Here is an 11,590-nt window from a genome sequence, read left to right as displayed (position 1 = left end):
GCCTACGGCTCTGGCGAGCCGAGACTGCCCGAACAGGGGCCGAACCGGCACGAAGCGGCCCAGTCGAGCCCCGCCGACTGCCAAGAGTCCGGAACCGAGGAGGGCCGAAGCGGCCCGAAGTGCGGAGCCGAGTCTGTCCGAACAGGTCCGAGGCTGCACGAAGGCTTCCGAGCGGCCTTGCGCTACCCCCTCCTCAGCGCCTACGAGGCCGCGCCACCCGTCGTCCCCCGCCACAGGGTCGCCGACTGTGGGGCGGAATCTCGCCGGCCTCCGACGCAGGGCGGCCGGGCCAAGAGAACCTTTCGTCGCAGGCTCCGCCCGCCCCCGCCTCGAGCGGGAGCCGAGTCCGTCCGAGGTGAAGCCGAACAGAGCCGAACGTTGCCGAGCCCGGATACTCCCGAGACTCGGCTCTCCGCCTCCTCCTGTACGAAAGTGCCCGAGCGCTGCCGGACGGGTTGATCGGGGCCTCGGCCGCGGATCGGAATCAACTCCCGAAGCGCGGGCGGTCGGGCCCCTTCGGGAGCAGAAGCGAAAATGGCCGAAGGGACGCGAATAGCGCGGAGCCGAGAGACTGCCGGGATCGCGGCGGACTAGGCGGGCGGGGCCGGGCGGCAAGATGGNAGGCCCGGGGCCCGTTGAGAGCCTCTTCCCCCCCCCGGCCCCGCCACGTCCCGCGGCCAGCCCCCCGTTTTGCGCAGTGCGCGTCGTGGCGGCAGGGGACGAGGGCAGGCCAGGGGGTGCAGGGTCACGGGCGCGCGGGGCGGGCCGAGGTCCCGGGTGGCTGCAGTGTGACCCGTGCCGGAGCCGCCACGCTGCCCTGCGCAGCGGCTGCGCGCTCTGCAGAGCGAAGGGGCCTGTGTGCGGTGACGCGGAGGCAGGAGGTTGTCCTCGGGCCCAGGGGCTAGAGGGGCCCGCAGGTCGCCATTGCCCGCGGCGTCGTGTCCAGGACGGCGTGCTGGGCCGTGTCGCAGCCCCTGTGGGAGAGCGGGTTCCAGCCGGCGTGTGCTCCAGTCGCACACACCGCCCTGACGCTGGTTCCTGGAACGTCACGCGAGTTGTTATTCTCGCTGTGGACCACCCCCAGCTGGCACACAGGTGGGCGCACCTCCTCTCCGTGTGCGTCCTGCTCAGGTCGCCGGGGCCTGTGCCCATCGCTTTGTCATTTAAAGTGCTGACTACCCAGTAAACAGCAGCTGTTGGGTGCGCTGCTTGGGTAATAAAAAAACGTGGGAGCGAGGGATGGGGCTGTGTTACTGTAGGCTCGCTGGCATCAAAAAGCCGCTTTCCACACCTCAGCTGTCAGAAACTACTTGCGGGGAAGCCAGAGGAGGGAGTGCGCTGGGCAGCAAGTCCTCCACAGAAGTGGCCTCTGTAGTCTGTGCTGAGGCCAGCCCGCTCCTCAGACCCCGGTGCACGGCCGCTGCTGAGGAGACATGTTTTCATTTGGTGAAAAATTAGGTTTATGCGGAACAGGATCTCTGTGCACACCTTGTCTGTCACCTCGGGGCAGGGGGCACGTTTGTTCCTTTTACTTCCACGTGTACTTCTGACACGCCTGTTCAGAGACACACTGTTATTTCAGTCATTTACAAAAAGTGTTAGGTCCTAAAAGCCACTGCTGTGTTTTGTCAGAATGAGCTCCTGTAGGTCCGAAATCCGTAGAGCAGCCCATCTGGTGATAGCCACCTTTAACGTTAGTTATTTAAATCACAGAAGGTTTTTGTACAGCACTGTTTCCGTGAGCCGCCACACTCCTGATCCGTAACAGTGGCTAGCCGGCAAGTAGATTCCAAATATCTGAAGCCAACCTTCAAGAGAAGAATCAGAAGGGAGGAAAACCCCAATTACTATGAAATCCACCCAAATAATGGCGAGTAGAGGCAGCCGGCTTTAGCTAGAGCCTGGAAACGAGCAGGTTGGGTTTCAAGAGCTCGCCGCCTGTAACGTGATGCAAGTTTATAAATGATCCGAGCTCCGCGGGCCCTCCCCCGGCTTCCCGGCGGCCGCATCTGCTGCCTCTCCTTGAGGCTGACTTCCGAATCTCTGCGCTGACCCACTTAGGACCCCTGCCCCGTGAGCCCGGATCTGCTTACCAGATCACCAAGGCGTAAGGGGAGGGGAGCCGGAGGGACCAGCCGGGCTGGTGCCTGTCGCTGGCCCGCTTGCTGCCCGCGGTATAGCTCAGGCCTCCTGTAGGGTCAGCTTGCCAAATTCGCAGTCACTGCTGAGGTTTCTACATGTCACAAATGTGCCACCAGTGTGAGCCTCTTCAGACAGGAAATCCGCGGCAGGATACACTGGACGGAATGATTAGAGATACTCAGCACCTGTGATACTGAGACCCCCCCCCCCTCCTAGGAGTGAGACCTGTGGCTGCCGTGGTGGGAAAAGGCCCAGGAGCCACACCAGTGAAAGAAGTTGGGTTCCCGTGTTAGGAAATCCGTGTCAGAGGGATATTTGGGGTGATGTGTGAAACCCCAGGGAAAGCAGTGTCTCACCGCTACACAAAGATTTGTCCCCCGAGTCAGAAGAGGTTTCCATCGAGTTCTGTCCACGCGGTGAATGTACAGAAACCACAGGAGATGAGAGGAGCTGTCCTCCGTCTGTCTGACCAGGGCGCTGTCCTTCCCTGTCACCCTGTCACGGCCGTCCTGACTTCGGCCGTGGATGGAGCCTTCGCTTCCTCTCCACCGCTGAGTGCCCAAGTACGTTCTCTGCCCCAGCCTCAGGTTCTGAAAAGCCAGCGTCAGGTCCTCGGATGGGCAACTACAGGCCCAGATAAATGTTTCTTTCTGTAAATACGGGACAAAAGAGTGGAGCCAGGGTCCTGGGTCAGCATCGGAAATGGCCCAGGAAAGCTTCCAGGCTGCACCCGGGGCCTCCCTGACGGGTCCTTTCTCTTCTAGGAAGAGCTGCGTCCGCCGTGGTATCCTTCTGCCGTGCCCACGTGCCCCCAGCGCGCCTCAGGCCCCCGCAGCACGGTTCCTGGGGGCCGGTTTGCCGGACTCACGAAGTCAGCTCCAGGTTTCTGCTTTTTGCCCCCACCTTTTCTATAAGTTCTGAGTAGAAATTCCACGTTTAAGTGGGAGGGGCATTCACTAGCAGATATAGAAAATTCTAGGACTTTCTCCACGGAGCATGCTGGCGCCATCACCCCCCTTCTTGGCCCTGCACCTTGAGTGGGTGGTGGCCTGCCCTCCCCCTCCCATCTGGAGCAGGAGGGTGAAGACCCCCCTGTTTCAATATTTAGAGTCCTTTTACCACAAATAGATATGAAGTGNGTCAGCACAGAGCCCGACGCAGGGCTCGAACCCACGAACTGCGAGATCATGACCTGAGCGAAAGTTGGACGCTCAACCGACTAAGCCACCCAGGCGCCCCAAAAAGAATATATTTTTGTGAAGAAAATGAAAAGATTTCATTTTTTTCTAGTTTGTAACTTGGGCCCAGATCAGGGTGATGCCCCCAGGGAAGCCTGGCCACCCTGCCTGCAGTCACCAGGGACGAGCCCAGCCCTCTGGCCCCAGGCCAGGGTGTCTGCAACACTGGAGGAGCATGGGCAGAAGCCCCCACAGGCAGGGAGCCGCTGGCCGGGTCCCCGTGGCCACCCGCAGGTGCCTACACTTGACCTGCCTGTTTCGGGCACCTGCGAAGATGGGGCGAAGCTCGCCCTGTGTTCAGGTCTGCGAGTCCTTAACTGCTGGCCAGCTCTCGTCGGTGTCCCTGCAGGTGCTGCTCTACCTGAGTGCAGCGTATTGCGCCCTGTATTTCCTGGCTACACTGCTGATGATCGTATATAAAAGTGAGTCCTTTTTTTTTTCTTTAATGTTTACCTTTGAGAGAGAGAGAGCAGAGCGTGCACAGGGGAGAGGGGGAGAGAGAGGGAGACACAGAATCCGAAGCAGCTCCAGGCTCTGAGCTGGCTGGCAGCACAGAGCCCCACGCAGGGCTTGAACTCCCAAACCGCGAGGTCAGGACCTGAGCCGAAGTCGGCGGCTTCACTGACTGAGCCACCCAGGCGTCCTAATCACAGAGGCACATAGGAGGCGCCCCTGCCCCCCGTAACTGGAGCCCCGCTCTGTTGCCCGTTCTCCAGGTCAGGTTTTCAGTTATCCTTGTCCTTATCTGGCCCTCGACCTGACTCTGCTGTTTCTGATGGGGATTCTGGAAGCGGTCCGGCTGTACCTGGGTGAGTCGGCTGGAGACCCCGTGGTACTTAGGGTTGCAGAATCACTAGCGTACATGCTGAGAACCTTCAGACATCCATCTTTTATAACGTGGTTCTTAGAGACACTTTTGATGTCAACCGCTTAAGCACATGCTTTGCAAGCTTGCCTTACAACGCCTTTAAGTATTAATTAGTTTATTCAGAAGCTTTACTCACGAGACCTAACACTGGCGGCATCCTGGGGAGAGACACTTCCGTTTGGGAGCATGTCCTGTACAAGCCGCAAGGTGACGGCCAGCACCAAGATCGGACCCCAGCTCAGCCTACTGACTCAGGAGCCCCAGATTTCCACCTCACCACCTTCCTTCTCTTATCGGCCTCCACAGTCTGTAGGGGTGGGTCTGGAGTGTTCTCCAGGGGACGGAGCCTGGAGGGGGAAGAGGGCACCCGGCCTGCTCAGTCCAGGCCACTGCAGGTGCCCTCAGCCAGCTCCCCATTTACATTCTCGAACAGCGTGAGCTTTGCTGTCTAGCCCACCCCAGCCCACCCTGCTCCAGCCAGGGCTCGCCACACAGGGTGCTCATGGCTCCCAGCCCCATCTCGTCCCTCCTACCTTCATGGCCACAGGCGCGTACACACACACACACACACACACACACACACAAACCAGCACATCTGTGTTCTAAAAGGGGCTCACACCGCATGTGCTCTGCTGATGTGTGTAGAAATGGTCCCTCCACTGGAAGAGTGGAGGGAGCCAATGCAGTGGCACTTGCGGGCCCTTGCACATCAGCACATCCTGCCTGTGCGTGTCCACCAGCAGCACCCAGTCCCCGGGGAGGGGATAGCAGGCACATGCCCTCATCATCAGACCCCGGACTGGTGGATAGAAGCAGGTCTCCTGGGCCACCACAGATGAGCCCATGCCCCCGGGAGGTGGCAGATGGGGCTGGGATTTCCGGGCACCTGTCCGCCTGTCCCTGCCCAGGCGCCCTGAGCACCTGCAGTCAGCTGCGGCCGCCGGGGGTCAGCGCTTCCTATGACCCATTTGTCTGTAAAATGCCATGTTTTTACAAGCGTGCACGAGACTTTCCAGAACTGGCCTTAGCCCAGGGTGAAATATTTTTGGAAATTTTAAACAGAATCTCCTCAGTCCACTTGGAATTAGGAAAAGGTGTCAGAAAGCAATTGAGATCATTTTTAGAAAACCAAGTTCCCTCTCCCACCTAGAACTGACCCAGAGACTAAGGCTCAGAAATTACAGCGGCACTTGGTTTTTATCCTCACCAAGTAGAACACACNAGGAAAAGGTGTCAGAAAGCAATTGAGATCATTTTTAGAAAACCAAGTTCCCTCTCCCACCTAGAACTGACCCAGAGACTAAGGCTCAGAAATTACAGCGGCACTTGGTTTTTATCCTCACCGGGTAGAACACACACACACACACACACACACACACACACACACACCCCACCCCGCTGCCTTTGTGCTTTCTGACGTCGACTGAATGATGTGGTGGCCACAGCAGAACCTTCTACTGGCGTCGTCGGCCCTGGGTCCGGGTATGAGCTGGCCTCTGGCCTCCCTGCAGCCTCGGGGCCGTCCTGGGTGCAGGTGGGTCAGAGCAGGCGTCCTGGAGCCCCGCCCCCACTCGTCTATGTGTTCCGCTCTCCAGGCACCAAGGGCAACCTGATGGAGGCAGAAGTGCCGCTGGCCGGCAGCCTGGTCCTCACGGCAGGCGGCGCCCTGCTGTCCACCCACTTCCTGCTCTGGCAGACCCTGGTGCTGCGGGCCGACTCCATTCTCAGCGCCGCGCTCCTGGCTCTCCACGGCCTGGAGGCCGTCCTGCAGCTGGTGGCCATTGCTGCGTTTGTCAGCTAGGCGGGCAGCGCCCGCCTCTCCGGGCCTGACCGTCCCGCACAGAAGCCCCCACCTGGGAGCTCGGCCGCCCCCTCCCCCATTGCTGGATGCGGAGGGTGCCGGTGTGGGGAGGTTGGATGGTTTGGAGTGGTTTAGGAATTGTGGGTGGTGGGGGTGGTCGGGAGCCCAGGGCAGAAGAGAGAGCCGGGGGAGTTGCTGGCAACAGCTGCGGGAAGGGTCAGGAGCTGCCCGGCCATCTCCCTGGGGACCTTGGGAACATCTGCCCATTTTTGGCTGGTGAGGATCTCCCTTCAGTAGCTGCCCTGACATCCGACACCCAGAAGGGCAACGAGGTCCTTGGGAAAGGAGGGAGCTGTGGCCACAAACCACCTTTCCCTCCCAGGAGAAGCAGCCTCCTGGCCATGTCCAGCCGGTTCCCTCGTGGGTGCGAGGCCGCAGGCCGGGGTGGTGTGGGGAGCCCGTGGGCCCTGGTGTCTGGGGGGACTTTCGCAGCTGCGGCTTCTGAAGGAGGGCCAGCTGAGGCCTGGGCACTGACGGGAGGGAGGCAGGGAACGGGCCAGCGGCGGAGAACCTTCCGCTGCCCCAGCCTGGTGCCTCGGTGCCCCCACACCCAAGCCTCAGTCATTAAAATGCCAGGGACGTTTGCACTCTGTTCTACACATTCTGTTTGTGACTTTTTCCCATTCACAGATTGTAAGGGCTCCAGAAGGACCCTGAGCTCCCGCTCTCCGGTCCCTTCACTTGGTGGTACTGCATACTGTCCACGTCTGGAGTAACGTGTTTGGATATCTGGATGTTTTCTCTTTACCGTTTTGTGGAAATAAAGAAATGTTTATACCTCGCTGAATTTCTCCTGAGGCCACCCACCTGCTCCGTACACAAGAGCGCACACCCCAACCAGGCCTCCCCCGGAAGGCAGCCAGGCCAGGCTTCAGGGCCCTTCCTGGACCCCCCAGGGACTGGCTTCTGCGAGAGGCCACAGCAGCGCGCGCACACACACTCACACACACCCCCCCATGGTCTCTGGCGTTCCCAGGGACAAGCAGAGCATGACCTCTGTGCTCTGCCAACTTCTGCTCTGGACCAGTGGGCGCCCCCTCCTCACTTCCCTTCTGCTGGCACGAGTGTTCAGCGGAGCCTCATGTCACCGACGCCCATGCGGACTTAGGAAGGAGCCCACCCAGCTCCCCCACAGACACTGGCAGCCTGACACCCATGGCCTTCAAGGGTTCATGACCTCCTGCCTGAGCTGGGCTCTCGACGCCCCCATCCCTTACCTTACACACAGGTGGCAGCCAGCTGTCCACAGAGGGCACCACAGTTCCACATGGCCACCAACCAGCCTGGGCCTCCAGGCTCTGCTGCCTCCTGACGGGTCAGTCCTGGTCTGAGGACAATGACTCTCATTGCAGAAGTGCTATAGTGCCCACCTCGGCTGCTCCCTCGTGTGCCGCCCTTCCCACTTTTTGCCCGTCCAGGCCCCATCTCCAGGAAGGACGAGGGCAGGCCTGCGCCTCCCTCTCCCGGTGCTCAGCAGAGTAAGGGAGAGAACCAGGAAGCCAGGTCCTGCCAGGGCTCGGGCAGGGCTGCGCCCAAGAGGAAGGCCACTTCCTGCCCCACCTGTGGGAGCTCACCTGCGATGCTTCAGACAGCAGGTGGGGAGACCCGCCCCCCGGGTCCCGGTGACCTGTGAAAAGGCAGTGCCACTGGCTGTCCAGGGCCTAGTGTGCCTCCCTTCCGGAGGGGGTTCCCCAGGAAGCACTCCACCGCCAGTCCCTGCCAAACAAAGGCCAGCTGCCCTGCGACCCTGCCTTCTGACGCACCCTTTTCTGCCCCCACACCATCCCAGGAATAATAGCCAGAGCCCTGGGGTCCTTGCATGTGCCTGGGGGGGCCCACTGCTGCCCCGACCCGCCCTCTGCCCCTTCTCCACTTCCTCCCCCCCCCCCCCCCAGCTGGCTGGGCAGGGGGCATCCTGGGAGTCCGTTCAGGAGGACTGCCCTGTGCGGTGGGCAGAGGGTGGGGTCTGGGCCTAGGGAGGGGGGCGCTGCCGGGAGTGCCCTCCCCCACCTGTTCTGGGCCCTGGCACCAGAGAACAGCATGGGCCACAGGCGTCCCCGCCCTCCCATCTGACACCCACACCCCTCAGGGGACGCCCATGTTGGTTGGGGCTACACGAAAAGACTCTAGGATCTCCTGAATTGTGGAGGAGGGAGCCCTCTCCCGCCCGGGGAGCTCAGCGCAGGGCCCTGGGGTCTCTGGCCTCCGATCATACCTCTGACACCCACTCGAAGACTAAAGCCTGGCCCTAGCACCCCCCCACCCGCCAGCGGAAGAGGAGGAGATTCTGTCCTGGGGTCCGGGGCCCTGGGGATCTTAGAGCCTCGGCCTGCTCGGCAGCCAGCGCGTCCCCGCGGGTGAAGGGCTCCCCATCCTCCCGCCGTCCGCGGGCGCCCCAGCTCCGCNCCGCTCAGGTTCCTCCTCGCGGCCCCGCCCCGGCCCGGCCCAGCCGCGCGTCCCTCCCGCCGCCTGAGCCCGGGCGCCCAGGCGAGGAGCCCACAGACGACCGACGTGCGGACGGACGCGCGGACCAGAAGACCCACCGGCGGCGCGGGCACGGGGCCGCGAGCAGCAGGTGAGCGCCCCACGGGTCCCCCCTCCCGGCGGACCCCGACCTGCCTGCGGGGCACGCGCGGGCGCTTTGGCCAAGGAGCGACCCAGGAGTCCCGCGAACGGACGTCGGTCCGTCTCGGCCTCAGTTTCCCCAGGTGGTTGTGAAACTGGAGGCTCTGGCCTGAGTCCATGCGCCTGGGGCAACGGGGTGCGAGAGCGGGGCGCCGAACCCGCCGCCAAGTAGCCCGGTCCCGTGCGGCCTGGTCTGTCCCGCCTGGTCCTGGGGCGGCGCCGGTGGCACCTGAGTCAGCCGGCCCGGTCCCAACCCCGGGCTTGGCGGAGAGAACCCCTTCTTCCGGTGAGGGGGCCCCAAACCCCCCTTCCACAGGACACGCTGGGGCCTCCCTGGCGGCCAGACACCGGAGGTGAGCCAGCGGCTCCCTGTGGGTCAGGTCAGGAGGCACTTCCTGGGTGTCCGAGCCAGAAGGAAATCCAGGGGAAACATCAGGCTAGGGTCAGGCTCTGGGTCAAGGGGTGTGGGAGTTTCAGGGAGGAGGAGGCTGGGTGCTGTGTTGCAGGGGCCTGCGTGTGCCCCACCCGAGGCTACTCCGGATCCCTCCTCCCCGAGTGGCCCCTGTGCATGAAGGTGTCCCTGGTGGCAGGGAGGAGGGTAGGCAGGCTCGGGGTCCTTCTGAGGTGCACCCAAAAACCACCTCTGCCCCCATTCTGGGTGGAGGTGGCCCCAGCACCGCTGGGAGCCAGGGCCCAGCTGATGACGTCTCTCCTTCCCCACCTCTGCGCTTCGCCCCCACCCTCCAGACCCCTGCCCCAGGTCTCTCCTGATGCCTGCCTAGAACGGGGCTTCAGTGGCTCAGCGCTCCCCACACCCCCCGTCTGTTGGGTCCTCTGCGCCTGCCTCCCCAGTGAGCCTTAAGCCCACCCCTCCCCCACCCAGACTTCCCAGGCCTCATCCCTCCTTACCAACCCCGCTGGGCCCTCCCCAGCCCGAAGCTCCCAGACCTGGGCTCAGCCAGCGCCTGGGGGGTCCCCCCATTCCAGGGCTCCGCCTAGCTCTCTCTGGGCTTTAAACCGACTCCTCCCCAAGGTCACTCAGCTGCGAGCTGGAATTTGAACTTGGGGCTGATGCCTCCACCCTCCCTGCCCTGCTGGGGCCTCCTCCGCGGCCCAGCCAGTCACCCTGCTCGGCCTTCCCTTTGCACCCGGAAAATGGCCGCAGTAAAACCAAAGTGCAGCCCGGGCCCCAGGCTTTGTCCCATTCCCGTGGGACTGCCCAGCCCCCTGCCCCGGTCAGCTGACTGGAGTGCGGCTGTGGGCCGCCCCTCCCCCAGCTGCTCCCCAACCCAGATGCCAGCCCCCAGAATCAGCCCTCTGGCAGACCCTGCCGAGGCCCCCAGCCCGGCTCCAGGGACTCGAAGGCCACAGTGTTCCCAGCCTAGGCTCCCCAAGGAGAGGGGCCGTGTGTCACAACCTGTGTGTGCCTGTGTGTGCCCGGGGGCCTGGGTTTTGGCAGGTGTGTGTGTACCTGGACCCACGTGCCCAGTGCCCTTGGCTCAGCCCGACAGGAATCCCATTAAGCAAACATTCGGCTCACTCACTGAGGTCATGAGCATTCCGGACATTCTCCACGGACAGACGGTCAGAGGAATCTGACCAAGCCCCTACTCCCACCTGTCCTGAGAGAGTCAGGACTCTCAGTGGCACATGGGAGGAGGTAGCCCAAAGCCCCCAGACCCCTCACACTTCCTGAAAGCCCTCCTTGTAGGTACGACCTGACCCAACCAGAAAGTCCTAGGGTGCTCCCCACCCATAGGTACCAGCACCCCTGGCCTATGACTCCCAACTCCCGCAGCCCCCCAATACTGAGGGACAGCCTTGTGAGAGGTCCCAGGGGGCACAGATGCCATAGGACGTATCAGACTGGCTGAGGGGTACCAGGTTCTGCTCACCCCCGTGAGGGCTTGTTCTGGGTTCTGGGTCCCCAGGGCCGCACCTTTCCCCCAACCCCATCCCAGGTCCAGTCTCATGCTGTGCTGCTGTCCTCTCACGTTGGCTCCCACCCGCCTCAGGGCCTTTGAATGTGCGTTCCCTCTGCTTGGAAGGTGGTTCCTTCCCCAGTCCCGTTTCGGAAACCCCAGTCCCTGCAGCCCCACCCCAGACAGTCTCAGGAGTGGGACCCCTCTACTGGCCCATCCCGGGGTGCCCTGTGGAGGACCAAGGGTCTGGAGTGAGATAGGGGCATACGTGCGACACCTGGGACACTGGCTTCGAGGTCCCACCACATCCAGGAGGCAGGGGGCTCTGCTCCCTGAGGACACCCCGCCCAGGCACACTGGGGAGTCTGGCCCGGACACCCGGACTGCAGCCTCTGGACCTGGGGTGGGAGGAGGAGGAGGAGATCAGGCCCCGCCCTGAGAGCACAAAAGCCACTGGCCGGGCCCCAGTGAGGTGTCAGCTCGGCTGCCCTGTCCACTAGGCCTTGGACTCAGGCCACACAGGCCTTCATCGCCGGCCACGACCGAGGACGCCATGAGCCAGTTGGGGTCCGTCAGCTGCTGCCCCGGTGCTGCCAAGTGAGTCCCCACCCCCTACGCACTCATACCCTCCACCCCCACCCATGGAGCAGTCCCCAGGGAGGGGTGCGGTGTGGGCCTCGCCCTCACCGGCCCCTCCCCTGCAGTGGCAGCCTGGGCCGGTCCGACGGTGTGGCCAAGATGAGTGCCAAGGACCTGTTTGGTGAGTGAGTCTCCCGGCTGGGCCGTGGGGTCTCGCCCACTCCACCCCCCCCAGGCTGTGCCGGGCCCCCACCAGGGGAGAGGCATGTCAGCCCTGGGTGCCCAAAGGAAGCCCCGGGACCCTAATCAAGCAACAGCTGCTCAGATCCCTCCCTCCCGCCCCGCAGGGAGAGAG

General features: G+C 62.8%; 2 protein-coding genes across 3 annotated transcripts in view; both read left to right on the top strand.

The window, feature by feature from the left end:
* Nucleotides 1-2,910: 2,910 nt before the first annotated feature.
* Nucleotides 2,911-6,890, top strand: TMEM80 (transmembrane protein 80). Of its 2 annotated transcripts, XM_077773379.1 has the most exons (4): nucleotides 2,911-3,024; nucleotides 3,433-3,802; nucleotides 4,097-4,189; nucleotides 5,844-6,890. In XM_077773379.1, the coding sequence occupies exons 2-4, from the start codon at nucleotides 3,460-3,462 to the stop codon at nucleotides 6,047-6,049; spliced, it is 642 nt and encodes a 213-aa protein (XP_077629505.1). In that variant the 5' UTR covers nucleotides 2,911-3,024; nucleotides 3,433-3,459; the 3' UTR covers nucleotides 6,050-6,890. The 2 variants fall into 2 exon arrangements, with proteins under 2 accessions (XP_077629505.1, XP_077629504.1); XM_077773378.1 differs by lacking the exon at nucleotides 4,097-4,189 and having other exon boundaries at nucleotides 2,942-3,024.
* Nucleotides 6,891-8,595: 1,705 nt separating this feature from the next.
* The window catches only part of EPS8L2 (EPS8 signaling adaptor L2), a 16,751-nt gene continuing 13,756 nt past the window's right edge, over nucleotides 8,596-11,590 (top strand). The window contains exons 1-3 of the mRNA XM_077773381.1: nucleotides 8,596-8,684; nucleotides 11,157-11,253; nucleotides 11,361-11,416. Coding sequence (XP_077629507.1) covers nucleotides 11,210-11,253; nucleotides 11,361-11,416 — 100 coding nt within the window. The 5' untranslated portion in view covers nucleotides 8,596-8,684; nucleotides 11,157-11,209. The remainder of the gene's footprint in view (nucleotides 8,685-11,156; nucleotides 11,254-11,360; nucleotides 11,417-11,590) is intronic.

The sequence above is a fragment of the Crocuta crocuta genome, unplaced genomic scaffold (genome assembly GCF_008692635.1).
Source record: "Crocuta crocuta isolate KB4526 unplaced genomic scaffold, BGI_CrCroc_1.0 scaffold1161, whole genome shotgun sequence".
Classification (NCBI taxonomy): Eukaryota; Metazoa; Chordata; class Mammalia; order Carnivora; family Hyaenidae; genus Crocuta; species Crocuta crocuta.
The sequence above is the reverse complement of the archived record's forward strand: the minus strand, read 5'-3'. Positions and strand labels throughout refer to the sequence as shown.

Coding starts and splice junctions, on each gene's coding strand:
- TMEM80 (XM_077773379.1), top strand. CDS start 3,460: ATGCCCCCAGGGAAGCCTGGCCACCCTGCCTGCAGTCACCAGGGACGA. Junction 3,803..4,096: donor GCTGATGATCGTATATAAAA/GTGAGTCCTTTT, acceptor CCCGTTCTCCAG/GTCAGGTTTTCAGTTATCCT. Junction 4,190..5,843: donor AGCGGTCCGGCTGTACCTGG/GTGAGTCGGCTG, acceptor TCCGCTCTCCAG/GCACCAAGGGCAACCTGATG.